The sequence below is a fragment of the Accipiter gentilis genome, chromosome 12, assembly GCF_929443795.1.
Source record: "Accipiter gentilis chromosome 12, bAccGen1.1, whole genome shotgun sequence".
NCBI classification, from domain to species: domain Eukaryota; kingdom Metazoa; phylum Chordata; class Aves; order Accipitriformes; family Accipitridae; genus Astur; species Astur gentilis.
The window spans coordinates 9,068,127-9,089,711 of record NC_064891.1 but is presented as its reverse complement, the minus strand read 5'-3'; the positions used below and the strand labels follow the sequence as shown (position 1 = coordinate 9,089,711).

Sequence of the window (21,585 nt, the reverse complement as noted above, 5' to 3'; positions counted from 1 at the left end):
TTGCCTGGACTACGAACAAATCCTATATGCAATATCTTGCAATTTGATCACTAAAAGATTTTAACTCAGAAGCTTGACAGAATCAACATTACTCACAGGCTGCTCCCTTGCTCCTCCAGATAGCTGACTTCTGGTCTTTCAAGTAATGAGAAGAGGGAATGAGACTACAAGCCGATTCAAAGGCCACTTTAGATGTTTGCCGACATCTCCATCATCACAATGTCTGCACGCACAGACTAAAAATAATGAGCTCTGATGAGCAGTAACCAACACATAGCAAAGCAGAGGGCAACATAACAAAAATTTTGCAAACACCTTCTCTCTCCTAAACACCCAAGGGGTAAGGATGCACAGTTACCTCAACTTTACTGCATCACGAGGTGCCTCATATACGAAAACAATTTGCGCTGACATTCCCTGAGTGATTATACTCTAACATGCTTACGTTTGGGGAACCAAGTCATGGGTAAATGGCTGCATGGTAACTTCAGTGCAGCTTATCCTGCACTTCTGACTGCCTCACCTGCTCTTACAAAAAGGATGAGATGGCTTCTGGAGATAAACTGCTATATCATACTGGTAATGAAATCTGCCAGAGATTAAAAACAGCTTAAAGTTCTTCACTGACCTGAGCCAAAAATCTTAGCACAGGACAAGAACAGACAATAACAGGGCAGAAGGGAAGAAACAACTGAGTAATGGGGAAAGACGGAGTTCTGCTTCCTAACAGTCTCAAGGAACACAGTACTAGATTTATACCTAAAGGAAAGGGTGCTTGATATTAAGTCTGCGCTGCCCCTGGACCACCTTGCAATTCAAGGCCAGAGCAGTAAGTCATCATTGATCCCAAGCAATTTTTATACTGTTAAATTTAAGAGGCTTTGGCCATTCTTTAACTCTTTTCAAAGGTACTTAGGAAGAATATTAGAAACATGTATAATTATCTAAGTTTTTCAGCACTAAAATACTTCCTATATTGCATTCAGACGTGAAAGATACCATCTCTAACAGTTAAGCAATCAGACTGGCCTTTCAGCATTCAGCCGGCATGGGGTGAAGGCTTGGTTCACATGCAAAGTGCTTAGCCCCAGCACAAAAACGCAGTGCTTTACTTGGCTGAAGCACCTGAAATCTAGCCCTGCTTTTATAAACACTTTCAGCTACACACTACTGACAGAAGATTAATTAGTCAGGAAGTCAAGAAGGAACACATGCAATCTGAACCTTCCTTGGCTAATCACATAAAAGGAAGAACAAAAGCTGTTCCTTACTGCAAGAACCTTCTCCAGTACCCTTGAGATCACAATATATAGGTACTGCACCACTGCTGCAGTACATTAGGATTTATTTTCAAAATGGGAGAAAGAAAAGCTTGTTCAGCCATCAAAACAACTGTAGCAAGGGCAGAGGTAGGCACTCCCAGAAAGCAGTTCCTCCCACTACTTTAGAAAGAAAGCTCCAGATTGCCCCAGCAGCTCCTCTTTCTCTACTGACTAGTGATGGAGCTCAGACAGTGATGGGAGAGGATGCCTAACTTGTAGAGGATATTAATCCTAGCCAACATATGTTCGAAACCGGAGGGCGTCATACAGCAGAATCATGCACTGAGGAGCGCAGAGGCCTTATTTCTAATGATAAACATTAAACTAGAAACATATTTTGAACTGTCATCAGCTGCTAGATCAAAGAGTCTGACAACACTTCAAGGCTTATTTTGCAGTCTTCTAAAAACTTCGTTTTAACGTTGCTGGAGATAATGAGCTGAAACAGCACTGCTAACGCAGAAACGTGTCATAACTCATCCTGTACAAAGACAATTCTGCCAGTGACTCCTTAAGAGACATGCTTCTGCTGCTCTGGAAAGAACTGTAAAGCAAAACTGCTTGGGAAGGATGGGTCTTCTTAATCACAGAGTAACACGGTTGGAAAAAGGACCCGTTCCAGCTGCAATAAGTAAGCGAACTCAGGGATGTTTTAAGAGTTGTGGCATACACAGGCAGATCACAAAATTCACAAAAGAGAAAGCATTCTTGCTCCCTCTCAGAACAAAGCACCATCATCCGCATGAAAAGAAAAACCAAAAATCAGCAGGAACAGAACAAAAAAAACCCAACCAAACAAAAACCAACCAAAAAAAAAACCCCCTACCCCACCACTTTTTGATCAGATGGGAACATGCTGCCACCTGCAGATGAAAGAAAGCAAAGCCACCTTGAACTACAAACAACACTGCACACTAGCAATCCCTTCATTACAGACACTGCAGGCTTAAATGCCTGCCTTCATCGGGAGACTGAGCCAAACGGCTTAAACATTTTGTTTCAAGGGGTTTTAGACGGTTTTGTTTAACCTTTTCTCCACTTTCACAGCAACAGCCTGCATTACTTGTTCCTAAACACAGATCAGTGCTGGGTGTGCTAAAATATAATGTATTGTACATGAACAGCCTTGGATTTATACTGGCTACCTGATGAAGAGTTGGCATATGTCTCTTGCTACATCTTAATAAAATGGGCTCTTTTATTAACTTTCACAGTTAATCCCGGAGTTATTACAAACTAAGAGCAATAGGGTAGAGATCTCCCTCTGATAACTCTTTTAGGATGGTTGGGTGCCAGTTATCTGCAAAAAAATTGCACAAGAAACTATCAGCAATCATGACTGTAATACAACCAGTAGCTGCTAAAAACTTAAAAGCTTTGTCTTAACAGTTACTGCAACAGCACTGATTTCTAAATGTTTTGGCCATGTTCGGATCCCTAAAAGCTGTGGGGTGATGGACTGAAGAGACACTATCTGAACAGGATGACAGTGTTAATGGTAAACTCATAGGTGTTTGGGAGTTTAGAAATTCCTGTGAATGCAGACTAAAGGCTTATAATTCTGCATTTCACATATAGTTCCGACTGCTGCTATCAAGAAGTGACAGAAATTAAGGTTTAAAAACAGATTCACGTCAATATTTTGAAATTATTTTTGTATTTTTAAATGCTGTAGATGTCACATCTACTTAATTACCCTTGTGGAAGAAAGCTATTATTACTGAGAGTAAAAGTGTGGTACATAACAAATAAGTTAATGATACACATTTCCAGTTGCTTAATTCTACTGAAAATAAATAAGCCTCTCTGAGCTAGCCAAAGGAGAGAAAAAAAAAAAAAAAAAAAAAAAAAAAGAGCTTTATGGTTTGTCCTACAGTCCTGTAAGTAGAGCAGTTCAAGTTTCTATCAAAACTCTTCCTCCCTTTTTCTTTTACCATAATGTGACATTATATGATAAAGTGGCTTTATGTGGCATGTTGCAAGAACAGTATGTTAACAACTGTGTTCGGTGTCATTGGAGTCATTTAAAGTAAGGTCTTTTGACACAGATCGCCTTCTCCTTTCTGTACTTACAGGCATCTGATGTTGGCATAAATGTCATTATTGGAACACACCTTGATTTGTGTAATGAATTTCTGAGCATAAACAGGCACATTGTACCAGAGGATTTTACCACTATTTGTTAGACAGAAAACACATGCTGACGTTCTGAAGTCCCAAATCTTCTCCAGCTCTAGGCAGCAGCACTACCCCACATCTGCGCTCTCCTCCCAGTTGTAAACTACCCCTTCTCAGAACTTTTGCTCACATCTCCTCCGTCTGCTTTCTCCTTCTGTTCTATTTGTGGCTTCTCATCGCGTTCACCAATAAAAGGCACGTGATTAATAACCTGGAAAAAACGCCAACAAACTTGCACCCAGAAGCCATTCTTTTCCGTTTTTTTGGCTGCCCTTTACAGAGCAAAATGTTAGATGCCATTTTAGTCACGGTCAGGTGATTGTTAGTCTCTTCTGTACTGCTACGCTTGAAGCAAGTTGTTGGATTCCTGGTGCCACGTTCAAATGTACCAGTATAAAACAGAGGATATTACCCCAGAACTCACTTGCTAGTCTTGTCAGCCTTATGTTAATATAAACCCTTCTCCTGACATCTGGGTATGCCTAGTATTTCATTACCACCCTAAAAGACTGCTATACCTGAAGACTGCTTACACATATAGGTGCTTAAGATAAATTCAAATCAACTAGCATGGAAACATATGTAAAGGAACACCCACCTTCATCCACAGTAAATTGACAGCTCTTGTCATTGTAGAAAAGAATTTTCTTCTTATCAGGGCGATTAACAAAGATGATCTGGTCCCCTAAAGCCTCGGAAACAAATGCAAAAGAACAACTCAAAATCACTTCGTTTCCAAGAATAAGGATTCCAACTTGAACAACAGACCCAGATCTTGTGCTACAAGAAGCACAACAAACTAGAGAAACAGCAAAGTAACTGGCAATGAAAAGCATCCAAAGCAGACGCTGATAATAAGTACACTAATAAAACAAAGATGAGATATGGAAGATGGAGATCTAGGTATAAAGCAGAACTAAATGCCTACAGTTGGAATGTGGGAGATCAAGAGTCTTTTATGAGAAAGAGCTTTGACAGCTGTGCCACAACATCAGGCCAAATCTGAAAGTAAAGGATGAAATACAGAAAAAACTACAGTATTAGATCTTCTGAAATAGCTTTTGAGTTATCAAAAGAACAGAAACAACTCATGAGAAAATTCTCTTAGCCTCTGCCTCCCCTTTGAGAAGCTAACCGGAACGGGTTCACTGAATCGCAAACACGTGCTACTCACCTTTATAGCTTTCTGTGCATTGGGTAGCCCTTCCTCAATATCTTCTAAAAGGATTCCTCCCAGCCCTCGCTGGTCATGCTTGTCCAATAGCCTGAGCAGAGCCTTCTTATCTTTCAAGTTGTACTTGGGTTTGAAAGCATACTTCCCATCTACAACTTCTATTTTTGGATTGTTGACTAGAGCCTGTAATAGGGACATAAATTTTAAACCTTAAAAAGAGCACACACTAGTACTTTTTTTCTAGTGTGCTTTTGAGCAGCTAGAGCACATCAGCCACACGTTACAGCTGCCAGTTTGGAGGTTTGCGTTTGAAACGGATTTTAAATCCTTGGATCCTAGATCCACCAGCCCAGGCATAATTTGCCATAACATAAAGCACAAAGCACCAAAGGAAGCTTAACATCATTCACTTAATGCCTTTGGGCTCCAAGGTCCATGAAGCCTCTTATGGCAGAACGCCGCACGCATTTCTTTTTAAGAAAGGAATCAACATAAAAAGAAGAGGGATCACAAAAAAGCATGATTTGGCTGAATATAAAGTGCAAACGCACAACTCGGCATATCAAGCTCGGGTCATATGGATGTTAACGAATGTGAAAGGCATTAACCTGGGATGAACAAAACAGGAGTCAGTCTTCCCCAACTGCTGCCACTTGGCACCAGCAGCTGTAGAAGAAATTGAGAAGAGCAGACCTCCTGCACAGTAGGATTTTACTTATGATGCCAGCTTCAGAGTGAAGCTGACCAGAAGTTCACAGACAATTGAAATGATTTAAGATAAGCTCCAAATCAGTTTTGCTGTGCAGCCAGTACCACAGTGGAAGTTCACCTGTAACAGAGGGCAACTCTACTTAGTTTCTTCTGCAGATGCCAGCCTGACCCTGAAAGGAGAAAGAGAAGAGACACAGAAAGAAGAAAGGAGGGAGAGAACACCTGTAACAGAGAAGGTAACTAACTGTGGCTCTGCAGGGTGTTTGTTCACCTTCTCTCATCCAGTAACAATTCAGTGATGATTTTATATGCACTTCTTGGGAGGAGCTTTTTCTTTCCATCTTGATATTCTAGTTCATTACAGAAACAACTTGGAGCTACCTTTTAAAAGACTTCAGCAAAGTCAAACTTCCATTACAACAAACACGGCCATATTGGAGGTTTCTGTACCCCAGAATATTAGTACTGGTAGCAAAGGAATGCTACAGGCTGTATTAGTTAAAACCATCCTAGTTTTACTATGCAGAGATTTTTTGCCCATTTCTCAACAGCCTTTACTACTCTGTTGCAAGGATTTTAAATATGATCTGAGCAAAACCAGGTACGCCAATCAAGTACAAACACCAAACGTGTTATTTTGCTGATTTATTCATCTTGAAATTCCATGAAGACATTCAGATTGATTAAGCATGAAGATGAATACGGTGGCAAGTTACAGTGAATCTGTAAGAACGAAACCTAGCATCTAGAGTGAACTTAATGAACTCCAACAGTGCAATTTGCAGATCTGTTGCCCCACAATTTCAGACATAAATTTCACATCAGAATTCTTCATTTCGGTAAGTAACAAAGAACTGTAAGCCTATGAATTTTGTGCCATACTCCTTTGGTTTAGTTAATTTAACATCCTCAATGTTGGAAGAGATCTCCACTTGAAATTGCTCTTTAGAAAAAATTCCTTAAGAAAAACAGCTTGTTTATATAAAATTAGTAATGAATAAATTCACTTGAAATAACATATACTCTCTGTGTAACAATTCCAACAGGTCCTTAAAAATGTCAGAATAGCTTTCATTTCAGAGTTACCTCAACAGTAGGAGTTACAAGACAGACAGACATGTGAATCAACGTAGTTTCTAAAAGAGGAGATTATATATTTATAGAGCTTGTAGTTAAATAAACATGTGTAATTCAGGTTTATCATAATCCTTTATCTCCAATTAAAATCTAAACATATGTTTTCTTTACCTCACTCATTAACCATTGTTTCTGTTTGAGTCCAATATCTAAATGCTGTGTCTCATCCAAAATCTCTTCTAGGGTTAATGGATGTGTATCACCACGCTGGTGCCGAGTCTGGAAAAGTAAATATGATCTATTAGAGTTCTGGACTTACTTTATTCAGTGACTCAACTATCAAAGTAAATAAAATTGGTATAATGTGATGACAAAACAACTTTTGCAAAACCAGGATGGACACATAGCATATGAGTTTCAATTTAGGGTTTTTGAGAATATAAGCAAAAATAAATAGTACCAGCTGAGATTGATCACAACGTCATCTGTCAAGCACCAAATTACACATTATTTTGATAAATAGCTCATGAATCCTAGAAGCTGACTGCATCTAGCAATTCCTATTTCTACTGCAAATAAAAAAATATTATCCTGGTTTTTAAGTGACCTGGAATAATTAGGATTTCAGTAATGAAACAATATGCTGACTGTTTTGTTTATTGACAGCATTTTTTAATTTAATGAGCAGTTTCTTGAGATTGTCACTCTTGCAGTAAAAGAATTTTAGAGTTTGAAATATTCAGCATCTTTCAGCTACCACAGGAGAATAAGTAATGAAAAGTATTTAAAAACATTATATATTTAAAACCAAAACATTGTACCTTCATATAATTCACTATTTTAGCAAGAACTCCAAACTTGTAGCCAGAGCCTCCTGAAAGGGCTTTAAAGTTAAATGACCCATTACTGTGATCTGCAAGAGGAGAAAACAAACAATTAAATGATGCTTTCAACAACACCCTGTTGGCTCTGCACTCCATCTCTTTCTCACTCTACTTCCACAAGCTTTCAGAATTACAACTATGAGCAGAAATGTGTGTTGCAGGAGCGGTCACCCTCAGAGGACTCTGTGCTAGCACACATGTTGATCCAGATGCACAGAGCTTCCTGTCGACACGCATGGCTCTGGAACACTTCCGAGCAGAGCTCCATAAATATAAAGTTATTGGGACTTGACCTTTAAGAAAACAGCAAGCAACTGCAGCATTACTACCATAAGAGTACATGTTTAATTCTGTGGCTTAACATATCGTAATAATTTATGATATTAATTAACTCATGCTGAAATAATGCACTGCATTTTTACCCAACAATTAGTAGGTCTACTGATAGCTTTGTGCTGCTGAGATAGGAGCAGAAAGTTTCACTTATTCCTAAAAGGTATGCAACAGTTACACACCAGGTAAAGGAAGGCTGTGCTGATTGTGCTGGGTGGGTTTTTTTTGGATTTTTTTTGTTTGTTTGTTTGTGTTTTTTTTTTTTTTTTTTTTTTTTTTGAAGTAGCTCTAGTGGAAAACTCATTAAAAAAAACCCCAATAACCTCCATAAATTCAAAACAATTCAACTTGGTGTGTTGCACCAGAATCCCCTCTGTTGTCAAGTCTGGTTCTGTCTTAATTTATTGTGAGTTTGCTACTGTGTAAAGCTTGTTTTAAAAATTCGTGCAAGGTTGTTAATGACTATTTTATTAGCTTTAGCTATTAGCACAGCACATTAAACAGAAATATCCGCAAACCACTACCAAAAGCCACAGGCCCATTACCAGCATAACGTTGCTCAAACTTAATGGTAACAGCTTTTCAGAATTTCAGCTACTCCAGAAAAAGAACATTTCCTCTTTGTCACCACAGGAACTTTTTAATCCACTGGTGATTTCTAATCATATTTGACAGGACAGTGGGTATCTCAGAGATACTGAGTTCCTATTATTTCTGTGGAAAAATCAGTTGAGGGAGAGAAAAGAACAATTAAAGTTAGTGCACTAACTGAGGAAGAGGTTGCAACGGCTGCTGAGCAGAGCTGCTAAGCAAAGTCTTTGCTCTGCTGGGCAGCTGGAGGGTATGGATGAAAGTGGTGATAAGGAGGAGTGGAAGGGCTGAGGGGTTTGTGGTAGCAAAGAAAGAAAGAAAAAAAGAAAAAGATCGTCATATTCTAGAAAATGCACCTAAGATGTTCGACAAAGACCCATCACCTCCACCGAGTAGAGACAGTCTGCTACATTCACCGTGTTTAAATTTAGATGCCCTTGCCAAGTTCTTCACAGGAAACTCCAATTTAAGTTTCCAAAGTCACTATGCTTCAGGTGAATCTTTTTCCTGTCTGTCCCACTACATCTTAACCTACTTCTAAGCTCATCTGTAAGTCACTATAAAAGGCAACTGCAATGTGGGAATTTTGGATGCAGTCTTGTTTCAAACAAATCCGCTTTTGACAATTATCGGGAAGACTTCATGGAAACTGGTGCTAGTATAGTAAAAAACAATGCTGAAGGAACAAACATCAAATTTTAAACTCAGCAACTGGTAATTGTGAAGCTATTACATCATATTAGAGGCTTTATGTAGTACAACAATTCTAAAATTAATGTAGAAGAATCAGTATAACTCCAGCTACAGAAGAACTTTTTATTCTGGTTACTAAATGGAAAAAAGGGAGAAAATCAAAAGCCAGCTCCCCCTGAAAATACAGCCTACAGGGATTTTCCCCTACAGGGTCCCCTTTTATCGTTAAAAATTAATGTACATGGAGGACATTTTACAAATAAAACAATCGTATGTGTAACGAGAGGTCTAAAGTGACTAAGATAAATTCAGAGGTACAACAAATAGTTAAGATGATTTATCATGTATTTGTTCTGTCAACTGAATCAAGAAGATTATCGTGTTTAATCTGCCTGGCTACAGCCTGCTACAGTTCATGACAAGCAAATCTAACCACACGGCGAAGCTGGCAATCTGCAGATATTAACACTTCAAACGTCATGGTTTGACCGGCTGCTTTCCAGTGCAAAGCAAAGCTGGGTCACAGCCACCATCGCCCTCCCAGCACGCTTCTCCGCTAACAAGCTCATCACGCACAAAGAGCATCCCCCAAAATGAGAGCGGGAAGGGGTTCATTTCTTATTCAAGACAGTAAGAGCCAAATTTATGAATTATCTACTCCTGGGGTTGAGGGCTTGATGCAAATGAGCATAAAGGAAGTTGTCAGCAGCATCATACTCTGGCCAATGGTAGGAAAGCTCCATTTTAGCAGTGCCACAGGCTGCATTAAAAAAAGGGACCAGAACAGCGCTCTTTCAGCATCCTTTCAGACAAGAGGTAGGTGTGTATTCATTTTATAACATTGTCTTAGGTTTATCTTGATTACTAAAAGAAAATATGCCTGTAACCTACAAGCCTGTAAAAAGCTTCTTAGAATCAGAATGATTTTTCTCTAGGTTTAGCAGGATTTTATTCCGCTGAATGCAGAGGGGCTTGTCTTGCACTATCAGACAAGCACGTTCACCATCTGTGCACTAATGGAAAATTGATGACCACTCCATCTTGCAGAAAAGCTAATGCACCAAGCCAAGATTCAGTAAACAAAATGGATTTCATGCTTATTGGGGAGGTAGCTTGTTTCCTGCAGCCTCACGTTCCTTGTAACTGATTCTGTATGTTTTTGCAGAAATGACAGTGAAAGGATTTTCCTTAAAACAAAGACAGCTAAACCTGAAATTTAAGAAATGTATCTCCCAAGTGGGTATTCTGTAAACCGTATCAACTAAGATGCCTAAAAGAGATCTATGTTCATGCATATGCTAAAAACCTGTTCTAGAAATTTGGTACATTAGGGTAGGAAGAAAATCCCGTTGCATATTATTATTCCTGTAAATACTGGAGCCGTGATCAACACAATACAAACAGACAGGTTAGAATCCATCTGAGATTTGTAAATGCTATTATGCCAAGATGTCTATTCAGTGGTTTCTTAAACAGGACTTCCTCAGTGCTGCATCGAAATGATTTTTTGCCAGTCATTTCCCTCTGCTCCATGTATATGATTTCAAATAAAGCTGCTCCTCTGCAGTGTCTAAAGATGATGATACTTTTAAATTAAAACCTAATACGGGTATTACAGAAGCCAATTCATTAAATATTTAACTCACTGCATTTTGGATACATACAATAGCTGAATTGCATTCAAATCAGTCTGGCTTAAAATATTAATTTAAATTGTGCCATTACAAAATAAGTAAAACTGCATGAAACCAGACCATCTTTGACAGCTTTCAAAGACACTAACCTTATTAGTGCTGTGCTAATTCTGAAGGCTCGGCAATGGCTACTTCAGTCTTGTATTTTAATAATTACAGCGAGTAGCTGATATTTATCTGCCTCGCCTCATTCAAATCTAAGGAGATCATCATCATCCTTGAGAAGCACGAACCACCTCCGGCACAGGCATTAAATTCCACCTCCCTGCGTAAAGACGAGCTTCTCTGTGCTGTGCAAATTGCTGCCCTAATGGTGGCTGTGGAGTGGGTAGGGGCCGGCTGCTGCACTGCGCCGGCAGCCGAGCGGCAGGGACTCCTGCCTGGGGAGCCATTCCATGCCATGCCAAAGATGCTCCTCTCCTCTCCCTCTCCTCTCCGGAACAGAGCTACAGCCTTGGCAGAGACCTGTGCCGGCAAAGGGTTCTGGCTAACGCAATGTAAACATGCCCAGTCTCTCCAGTGGCCCCAAATCTCGATCACTTTTAGCAATTACTAAAATACTAAATTTCATACATTACTAAATTTCATTAAATACATCAGCAGGAACAGTTAATTTTTGTGCCTGGTGTTTACAGAGTGGGCAAGCTTATGTGTAACAGATTCCAAGAAAATCCTTGGTCTTAGAAATCTGTTTAAGAAGATAAAAACAAAACCCCTCTCCTTTCTTTCCCAAGGATATTCTCTTGCCATTTAAAATACACATTTAAATCCTGCTTGTTTTAATTACCCCTTAAAGGGGACTCCAAATCCTTTTATTTAGCCCCCTCTTTCTCGCTCACAGATTTTCAAATAAGTCTTCAGACCACCATTTCAACAACCCTCCTGACTTTTTAGCCCACAAAACAGGTCAGCTGAGTTTCCTTCCTAGATGGTGATCAAACCAAGCCACGCTTGCAAAGCCAGGACCCAACTCAACTCAGGAGTATTTTTAGCTTGGATTTGCTCTGTAAACTTTTGTTTAAGAAAATTAATCCTATCCATCTCAGCCATACTTTGTATATTCAGTTACAAATTTGTGTATTCAGTTACAGATTTAACAGAGGAAACAGTAAGCTACTGCAACTGCTCCAATAAATGTCTGTATCAAATGCTAATGCCAGGTATATTCCCAACAACAAAGTTGTTCCGTTTTAGTTTAAACCCATTAAAGACAGAAGGATAAAGAACAAAATGTTTAATATTTGACCAATAAAAATAAGACATAAACGACAAGCTGGTTTGGCTGCATCATCCTGGTTTTCACAATATCCTGTTTTCAAATAATGACACAAAAATAATGACAGGTACTTAGACTGCTTTAAGTAATCTGTTTTAGTAGACACCATCACACTTTGCCTTTGTCACTTGCCATTTATTCAGGCATTTTGCAGTTTTCGACATCTAAACAGGTTGATTGCAGAACTATTTCTGGGATACACAAGGTTCATTAAAGTATTACCAGTGAGCACAGTTTAACAGACAAACATCAGCATTACCCCTTCATTCCATAGGTTTGATTACTGAATGAAATTAAATTAAATGCAGGTAGCCAGGACCATTTTGTAATGAACATAGCTAGGTTTTCACTTTCTGTGTTACGTTCAAAGCAAAAAATTCTTTCTTTAAGGCATGGAAATAAGACTCCAGGTTTCTACAAAGTTACAATCTTGTCTCTCTCTTCCCGTTCCATAATCGCATGTTTTCTGGGGCACCCCAGCAGAGGAAAGCACATTTTGCAAGCTGCCCCTTAGCCGGCATGCACGCACCAACAGGCTTACATGCGGGGTACAGGCTGGCCCGTCAGTGCTGCTCACCACCACATTTCACCTAAAAACTCTTTGCTATTTCTTCAAGGGAATATGGAGATCTGACTCAATCTCCTTCTCCCACACGCAGTTTTCAATCACCTGAAGGATTCAAAGGTTATTGCAGTGTCCTACAGTACGCTACGACAGGTAACCAGAAGTTACTGTCGCTCCTTGGACACTTTTTATTCCATTAGACTATATACCAAAAGTACTGTAAGTTCCCTCAGTTTTGGAAGGCAAAGCCAGGGAAAGGAGGAAACTGGGGGAAAACCAGACACAACTATAAAGATGTTATTGCCAAACACCTCATCCACCTGCTTATCGGTAATTCACAAAGAAATTCGGACACAGACAAAACTGCTTTTTTGTTCTAGATATACTACAGAAATTACTGAGGCACAGCCTACTTCCACACTTTTGAGCAATGGCCTTTCCGAAACAGCACTTCTCAACAGCAACACCATTCACGCCAAAGGCAGATTTGCTGAAGCCAACTTCCTGTTTCATCTCTCCCCACCACAAAGCAGTCTTTTCTTCTGCTGGGTACAAACAGACAGTACTGGACCAAAGATGACATTCCTTTCCTAGCAGTTAAGCAGAGAATACAGTTGAAAATAAGAAATCAGAACTCCTCAGAAAGAGCTGGGTTTTCCTTGTTATCTATCCAAATGATCACAGCACCACAAATGGGCCGAGATTTCCAAATGCGCTTAGTGCCATTCAGGCAGCTGAATGAGGCAGTTGGATTTCTTGAGCACAAACTTCTACTCAACAGTGGAACAGCAGGGGAATGAACGTGTTGGGAAATCTGGCCTTCTGAAGTCAAAAGACTTCTGCAGGGTTAACAAGTCTGTGCTTATAGGCAATTCTAAAATAATGAGTTTTAAAGAATCAGGATTGTTATTTTGTACCAGAACGACCAAAAGTTCCGTTCCGTTCTTTGAAAACATCCTCCAAAATATTTATAATTTATACATTTTTTTAAAGAGTGATCTCTTTCTTTCTCCCAGGTAGGAGAAAAAAACCCAAACAACCAACCTCCAATGACATTAACATTTAGTAAGTTCTTCTAATCACTCAGATATGGAAGGGCGGTACGCAGATCTCCTGATTTTCTAAGAATGCCAAAAGAGCACTGAGGACTTTCACACCATGCAAGTACCAACCTCAAGAATAACAGTGGACAGGCCACTGAAACCACTGTATATCTTGAAAATTATCTTTGTAAGCTTTCTGTCTTTGCATATATGTGAAATAAAGAAGCAAAGCTCTCTCATTCCAAAATAACTTGCACTACATGACGCATGCGTGGACCAGTCATCACTGAAATGAACATTCCAGACAAATCACAAGGTTGTACATTTAGAGTTTGATAGTTTTGTGAGCAAATATGAGTATGCAACAATCCATGTTTGTAGGAGGTATGAGCACTTAGTCTGAGCTTAAGTTCTAACAGTTTGGGATAAAAATCACAGCATGTTCTTGGTCAATGCAGTCCTCAACAGCTTTGTTTTTCTGTTTCAGCTCCCAAATCCGTGACAGTGAGCACACCAAGACAACTCTTCAAGAATGGCAACCCTCAACACCACTCACTGGAACGAGACTACATCAATTTCCCAGTATCTGGGCTTTCAAGTGCAAAAAATTTACCCTTTCCATGATAACTGGAACACTGCCTGCTTTATTATTCTGATCATATTCATCTTTACTGTAGTTTCTCTGGTGGTGTTGGCTTTCCTCTATGAACTGCTAGACTGTTGCTGCTGTGTGAAAAATAAAACTGTGAAAGACTTGGAGAATGAACCCAATCCTGTCAGAGCAATGATGAACAGCTTCAGAAAGCATGAAACAGAGGTGGTGTAGGAAGGACTGAGCATCTGCACTTGAAGAACGTTTAAAACCTTGAATGAAGCCTCTTGTATCTTACAAATGAGCAAGTCACATGCTTTTTTTTTTCTTTTGGACTTAAATATAACAGCAACAGTTATCATTTTACCTCTGGATGTGAACTTGAGTAATTGGCAAAGGCTTTCCCAGTGCTTAGCAGAAGGATAATCTGTTGCAATGTTATGGGCAGAGAAAAAGATATTTGTTTTCAAATGAACTTTTGTTGTTTATATTGAATTACTAGCATAGATCTTTGTCTACCTGAACAAACAAATGTTCCCTAACATGCATAAAACTATGTTGCTTAACTGGAGAAAACATTTATAAAAACGCTCAACAATCTGATCATACATACTGCAAAGACACAGCAGTGTCCTCCCACTGAGGTCAACCACACAGACATACAAGGGGTGAGAAAAAAGATACAAGATAGAAGGGTTGCATGGCGAGAGATCCCACGAGACAGGAGACACTTGTGTGAATTCTTGCCTTTGACAGCTCTTCTTAATTACGGGTTTCTTGCTTTCAGAAGAGAGGGTGCTGGGAGGAAAAGTAAACCAACATGAAACGTATCCCCTAAAATGGTCTCTTCTAACCTCCTGTGGTACAATTTGACCCTTTCTCCCTCCCTTTCTCTAGTTCCAGAGAACTGCTCTCCCCTTCATATTCAAACTGTTTAACAACTTCTGGGTGTTGAGATGTGACTAATGCACTACCTTAAGAATATCTGACTGTTTCCACAAAAGCATATTGTAGTGGCACTACGGTCTAGAAGAAACAGGGACATTTTTCTGCCCCAAGGCTGCTGCCTCTATGGTAACCACAACACCACAGGGAGTCAGACATGCTGGAGATTAACTTTTCAAAGCTGAACTGGAACAGGCTGAGTTCTCACCAAGGAACACAAGCAGATGGGTCGCAGATCTCCCACACCGACGACAGTAATTTCGCTCAGCCTGCACACAGCTTTCAGGCATTGACATGCTTCACAAAGGAGGCCACACCAGGATAAGCCTTGTGCTAGAGATGGCAGGATGGATGCACGGCAAGAAGTGACTTCATTTTGCACAAGAGAATCTCAGCTTGCTTCATCCGCCTGCCGATGCATCCCAGAGAGTTCATACTCACACCTTTCTCACAAACTGACTGCCTAACACTCAGACCTCTAGCTCACCAGATTGTTTTTCTTCTGTAGCTGCATTACATCTATAGTTTTTAAAACCATAAAAGTTTTGCAGTTACAAATTACAACTGTAATAATGGCGTCCAACAGCGTGGCCATCAGTAAGGCCTGATTAAGTGTTTCAAACTCCTGAACCCACAGAGAAGCAGGCCAGCGAGAAACATCCCAGACCAAAGCTACATGTGGGACGAGATATTTAACTATATAAAACCCAAATAATATTCCTGTCATTAGGGAAACAAAACCCACCTAGTGGCCAAATGGACCAGTAAGCTACAACACTGATCTTGCAGTCTATCCACATCAGAAATACCTTTGTGCTATGGCCAGTACCTGTAATCACCTCTTTTTTTTTTTTTAAATATATAAACTGCCTCTATCAGGTTCAGTATGCATCAGCTCCAGAAGATCCAGACACAATAAAAGACTCACTAATTTGACTCATGCTCTTCCTGGTCAGTGAGATGGAGTCACAAGACACGCAGGCCACTACTAAGCAGTGCAGCCAGTCCAGTGATTCACCTGGAAAAGCAATCTCCCTTCTGCAATCACAAAATGACACTACCACCACTGCAACCATTCATCTCAGATACACTTGTTACGGTGAAGTCCTGCCAGTACCAGTCCCACATGCAGAGAATGCTTTTAGCTAAGAATCAAACTATAAGCACAATTAACGGAAGCTGACACCCCAGGTACAAGACTACTTAGGACCCACACCAAGATGTACGATGAAGCTAGTGTTAGTGACAATAATGCTTTCTGCTGTCAGGGACACCGGGTAGATGCCTCATTACATTCTGCTGTATTTGACAGCGTCAGCCCTGAGAGATCCGTGTCCTGCTCAAGATAGGCAACAGTTGCCATCTGGATGCACTGAATTAATTAACATGCCTCTTTCCTGAAAGCAAACACTCCGAACAGCAACAGGACTGCTGGCCAGTTACAGCGTCCCTACAAAAAGCTCAATATCGCTGCACACAAGAAGGCAGTGTACAGGAAGTAACATGGCTAGCCTCTGCTATGCTGGCTTCATATTCTCATGCCTTCCTGAGAAGCACACGCAATGACAAATCTTGGGACTCATTCCAGCTACTTATTTCACAGATCTATAAAGGGGGCTGGGTGTTTGCACAAGAAACAGAAGACAAAGATCTACCCTTGCACAGCCCTAGAGCCTCAGGACGATTCTTCCCCAAATGTAGACCAAGTTGTGAAACAGCTCCTGGAGATTTCAGCTCTCGATGGTCTTAGCCAACAGTAATCAAGACAAAGGTCTTAAGATAAAGACTAAGGCTTTAGGCACAACTTACTATTAATTAATAAAAAGAAATAAACAGATATGATCAATTTCATTTATTTTCCAGTTACTATTCTGAACTGAGTAAACAAGGCAGAGTTTGAATTTTTCAAATAACTTCTTTGAATAACAATTTCAAATAATGATAGTAATAACTTTTCTCACTGGAAAGCTTACAACAAATCTTCACACACAGACTAGATTTAGCTATACAGTCATTTGAAGATTAGCATGATCTCAATGTCTCTCCTCCCCAAAAAAGTGACAAGGGCAGGTTCTCTGGTCATAGAATCACAGAAGAAGGGAGAACCTGCAGGCGCTACACACCCAGAGACTATCAATGCCAATGAACTGTCACTGTGACATTATTTACCGTCTTTGTGGTCATTACACAACAAAACTAGAACTGATCATGTTCAGTTTCATTTCTTTAGGGGGGTGGGGCAGGGATTCTTCAACATCATGTTCTCACTCCACCTCCCCAAGACCCATCTCTGACACACGCATATCTGACAGGTACCTAACAATCTGGCGATTCAAATAAAAAGCTGGTTTTGAGGCAAAGGACTTGGACTTTGCAGCACCACAGGGCAACTTGTGCTGCCTGTGGCTGCTTAACCTGTTCAGTCGCTTGCCAGCCTGAACACTTCTTCTGAGCTGATTCCTAAGAACAAGAGAAAGAAAGTTGGCTTGCTCGCTCTCCATTATTTTTCTTCCATCCTTGTTGCTTCTGCAGTACTTAGTAAATACTCTCCAAGGGAAAATGAAAGTAGACTGAACTCATTCCGCATAAAAGTGTTATAGAAACCCTGAAATCTTTCTGACGCTGTCTGGAATGAAGCCAGCAGCGTAAAAGTTAAAGTGTATTTTCTCAGAGCCACACGTTCCTATTTGTGTAAGCTAATCATATGACAGCTGCAAAAGCACTTATAAAAATACCCAGCCCACAAAACCACAGAAAAGAAATTACTTTATCTACTTTGCCACTCGGCCACATATCTACTCAAATCCTCCAGATCAGACTCACGTTTGAACTGTCTGCCCTCTTCCTGCATCCCCATCCCCCTTTCCCAGCAAACAGCTCTCATGCAGGATATGCAGTTTAGGACATTCCACATAGAATTTTATTTTATTTGTGGCAAAGGGACCAATGGAAACCTGGCCTCCCTTGACTTATTTTAAAATGTCTGGCTGATAACTTTATTTGGTGCCCTGAGAACCTGGAGATACATAAGCAAACTCCGTACTCTTCGCCTCAGACAGAAAATGCTCCACTCCTCCCATCATCCTTGATGCACTTCTCTGTTGTTTTTAGCTCTACTGTTTCTTTAGGAGTTTAGAAGACAGCCACATATGGTATTCAAAATATGAGCAGGCAATGAGTTTGTGCAACAGGGTATTTTGTGCTTTAGTAACTCCTGACATAAAATGCACCTTTAAAAGTGCATCCAAGAACTGTCAGCGCTTTCAGAGCACTGAAAAGGCCCCCCAAGTTAGGAGTCTCGTACAGTAAAAGCAAACACAGAGTGTGCTGCTGTGTGCACATAAATCCTCTCTGCTACTCCAGGTACCGCACTTTTCCTTTGCTCCCACTAATTTGGTGCTGCTTTATTAACCGCTTATTTGATACTGAGACATACATTATCAGTGCCATCATCCCAGGGAAACAACAAAACTCCTGACCAAAGCAGACAGAAACCTACAGAAGCCCTGGTGTTCATGAACAAAGATTAGGTCCCAAGTAAAACAAGAATGACTGCTAATCACAATATGCTAGCCAGACAAGATGGAAGGTGCAAAATCCATCACACTGATAGATAGCCTACAACCTACAGTTAACAAAATTAAGTTGTAGGTGCTCTCTTACCAGAAAGACAGAGGAAGAAAAAAAAGAACAATACCGCTGTTACCACTTGTCTTTAGGGCCAGCAACCACTGAAACCCACAAATCAAAGCTCAGCTTCATCCAAAATAATATTTTGGCAGCAATGATTACTCCAATTGACTAACAGCAAACAAGTGACAGGATGAGGCCTGACATGCATACGTGGTAGCAAAACTGTTTTTTCCCATTGCACAAGTGAATTTCTTAACAAAAAGCAACAATTTAAGAAAAACAATGACAACAGCCACCAGCAAAATTCAGACAGACTGATTCATACTAATAAACCATAGCTTAGAGACAGGTGGTAGAAAACACCAAACAGCTGTGAAACAGAAGACTTTCACCAACCTGCATTTTGTTTTGAGCTTGACGAGCCACCTTGTTCTACCTTTGCTTTCTTCTTTTTTGAAGAAGAGTCAGAAGATGGCGCTGGACGTTTTTCTACTGCTGGTGTGGAGAGGGCACGCTTTTTGAATAGCTCTCGCTCCCTCAATAAGCTTGGATCCATAATTCTGTCACAAGAAGTAGGAGGAAAAAGGAAGAAAAAGATATTAGAGTCAATAAAATACTTAAGAGCAGAGAAATCTGTTTATGAAGTTGTTAATTTCTTGTTTGTACCCTTCTCTTCCAGTGCACGGACTTTTAAGAAACTGACACGTCTGGGGATTTCAAGTATCAGAACAAAGCCCGAACCCCAAAGAAGAATCCCAAGGTAGATAACGGGATTTCTGAACCAGTTCTCAAATTCACATCCACCCGGGAAAGCGCCGGGGAAGCCTGCCAGCCCCACACCAAGGCCAAACGCCCCTCTGACCGGCACCCAGCGTTAACGAGGAACTTCAAAGTCACCCACACCAGACAAAACTTGGGCAACAAGCCCAAACGACCAGATTCACCCCTCAAAAACCACCGACCGGCAGCGACCCCGACGGCGTCGGCCCCTCGCTGCCCCCCCCCCCCCTTTACCCACCTCCGCGACAGAGCGGGACAAGGCGAAGAAGGGCCGGCGGCGGGCAGGGGCCTGGGGAAGCCGCCTCCCTCCTTCCCTTCCCTTCTTTCCCTCACTCCTCAGCGCCTGTCCCACACCGGCCGGGCGGGCTAAGGGCTGACCCCGCCTCCCCCCCGTTCTCCCTCCCCCGCCGCCACTGCCGCCTCACGGCCCCACCGCCCCGCGCGCTCGTCGCCTCCCTCACCCGCCCGCCGCAGCGCGAGGCGCAGGCCGAGCACCGCCCCCGCCTATTGGGCCATACCGCCTTCCCGGCGGCCTCCGCGCCGCCGCCACACCCCGCCCCGGAAGTGGGGTGGCCGTTGCCATAGCGACGAGCGGGCCAGTGGCCCTTAAGGGCCGCAGCCGGAGCTGTCTGCAACGAGAGGGGGCAAGTTGTTTATGTTTTTGGTTTTTTTTTTTTAATAAGACATTTTGTACAGTGAAAAAGTATAGATGGGCCGAGTCGCTATTGCCTCACGCAAGGAAGAGCGAGCTGCAGGAATGAAGAGTAAAGCAGAAGCAAGCACATTACAGTCGTGAAGTAGCACTTTATACAAAAAATACTCCTTAGAGGGGGGAGGGAAGGTTAAAAAAAAATCTTCATTTTTATATTCAACTAAAAATCCCTTTTCTGGTCTCTGCTTTAGATTTCTTTGTCTGGGTTAGGGGTAGAACAGTCACCGCTGAGGTTCCAAACCATTCCGGGACCTTCCTCTTACAAGGGGGATGTGAGCTCTGGAAGAAGAAAACAAACATGTGGAAAAAGGCAAGCATTTACAGGCTGACTAGTTTCCATAGCTCTACTCCCCAACATCAGGTGCAACAGGAGATGGGAACTGTCTACATCATTAGTGGAAGGCTTATGTCTCCCTTAAATGCAAGACCTTTTTCAAGTAATTGAGAGACTAAAAACTAAGCTATAGCTGTGGGGAGCAACCAAGGCTGGGAAACATTTGATCTGAAACAACAAAGCATGCTGGCACGTCTTTAAGTATTATGCTGACCTTCAGGAATCACCTTTAACCTACCCCTCCCCCACCCAACCATCAGGTCAAGAACTGCAGCTCCTCAGCGTGACTTGTGAAAGAATGCACCGCCCTGGCAGGGGATGAAAGTGGACACCCCAAATAGATAACACATCAGCAGTACTAGCTACCTCCCCCAATTACTGCTTGAGAAAACAGGACTGAAACACACAAATGCAGCACTGTGTGCCTGCCACCAGCTGTGCAAGGCACCTTTTCTTCTGCTGGACTCAAGCAAGGCTTACATCCCCCAAGGAGAGTCTGAACATAGGGCACTCTCCATGACTGCTGGGTGCATCTCTTGCACTGTGCAAGAGATACTATGGCAACACAAAGCCCTGAACTCCTGTAAAAGTTTAGAACTAGGAGATAAATGGGTTTCTGCTCATCCTTCAGCCACTGTTTTTTAAATAACAGAAGACCAATCTCTGTTGAAACGTTCATCTCAAGATGAACAAGACTGCTGGTGAGCTCCCTTGGGAAAATACATCAGGCGGACCGATCTACAGCCAGGAGAGAGGCTGCTCCAGTGCGCATCAAGAGGTGTGCGCACAACACCAGGACTCCCAGCCCAAGCTGGGGTGAAGCAGGAAGGATGCAGAGACCAGGTACTGATCATGCTTTGATCCCCTGTCACAACAAAGGGGCTCTACTTGGAACTCATGTTGTGGAAGCTCTCTGAAGCCATCACCCACAATCAAAAAAGACATTATAACAAGTTTAGTATTTCAAATAAGATAGCTGCTGTGCTATTTAGGAGTTATACCTACTGAACACTGACCAGACCATGAATAATGATTTGTCTGCATCATG

At 41.4% G+C, this 21,585-nt stretch overlaps 4 protein-coding genes across 10 annotated transcripts in view; 2 read left to right on the top strand and 2 right to left on the bottom strand.

The window, feature by feature from the left end:
* GTF2E2 (general transcription factor IIE subunit 2) overlaps positions 1-20,160 on the bottom strand; it is a 35,043-nt gene extending 14,883 nt beyond the window's left edge. The window contains exons 1-6 of one of the 2 annotated variants that reach the window (XM_049815371.1): positions 19,953-20,160; positions 19,108-19,271; positions 7,284-7,375; positions 6,634-6,741; positions 4,675-4,857; positions 4,099-4,192 (exon numbers count right to left, since the gene is read on the bottom strand). In XM_049815371.1, coding sequence (XP_049671328.1) covers positions 4,099-4,192; positions 4,675-4,857; positions 6,634-6,741; positions 7,284-7,375; positions 19,108-19,271; positions 19,953-20,074 — 763 coding nt within the window. In that variant the 5' untranslated portion in view covers positions 20,075-20,160. Of the gene's footprint in view, positions 1-4,098; positions 4,193-4,674; positions 4,858-6,633; positions 6,742-7,283; positions 7,376-19,107; positions 19,272-19,729; positions 19,875-19,952 lie in introns of those variants that run through there. The other variant, XM_049815374.1, reaches the window with a different exon arrangement.
* The window catches only part of BTC (betacellulin), a 67,213-nt gene that overhangs the window by 45,120 nt on the left and 508 nt on the right, over positions 1-21,585 (top strand). The gene's annotated exons all lie outside the window — the stretch shown is intronic.
* On the top strand, positions 9,423-16,871 carry SMIM18 (small integral membrane protein 18). 3 transcript variants are annotated; one of them, XR_007507832.1, is made up of 3 exons: positions 9,423-9,779; positions 14,029-15,842; positions 15,958-16,871. XR_007507832.1 is itself a non-coding variant. In XM_049815385.1 (2 exons), exon 2 carries the CDS (start codon positions 14,074-14,076, stop codon positions 14,365-14,367), a length of 294 nt encoding a protein of 97 aa, XP_049671342.1. In that variant the 5' UTR covers positions 9,423-9,779; positions 14,029-14,073; the 3' UTR covers positions 14,368-16,871. The 3 variants fall into 3 exon arrangements, 2 of the variants coding, with proteins under 2 accessions (XP_049671342.1, XP_049671344.1); XM_049815385.1 differs by having other exon boundaries at positions 14,029-16,871; XM_049815387.1 differs by having other exon boundaries at positions 9,423-9,783; positions 14,029-16,871.
* WRN (WRN RecQ like helicase) overlaps positions 20,182-21,585 on the bottom strand; it is a 47,808-nt gene continuing 46,404 nt past the window's right edge. For 2 of the 4 annotated variants that reach the window (XM_049815368.1, XM_049815369.1), the window contains one exon: positions 20,186-20,482. In XM_049815368.1, the coding sequence (XP_049671325.1) occupies positions 20,360-20,482 (123 nt within the window). In that variant the 3' untranslated portion in view covers positions 20,186-20,359. Of the gene's footprint in view, positions 20,483-21,585 lie in introns of all 4 variants that reach the window. The other 2 variants (XM_049815366.1, XM_049815367.1) reach the window with 2 other exon arrangements.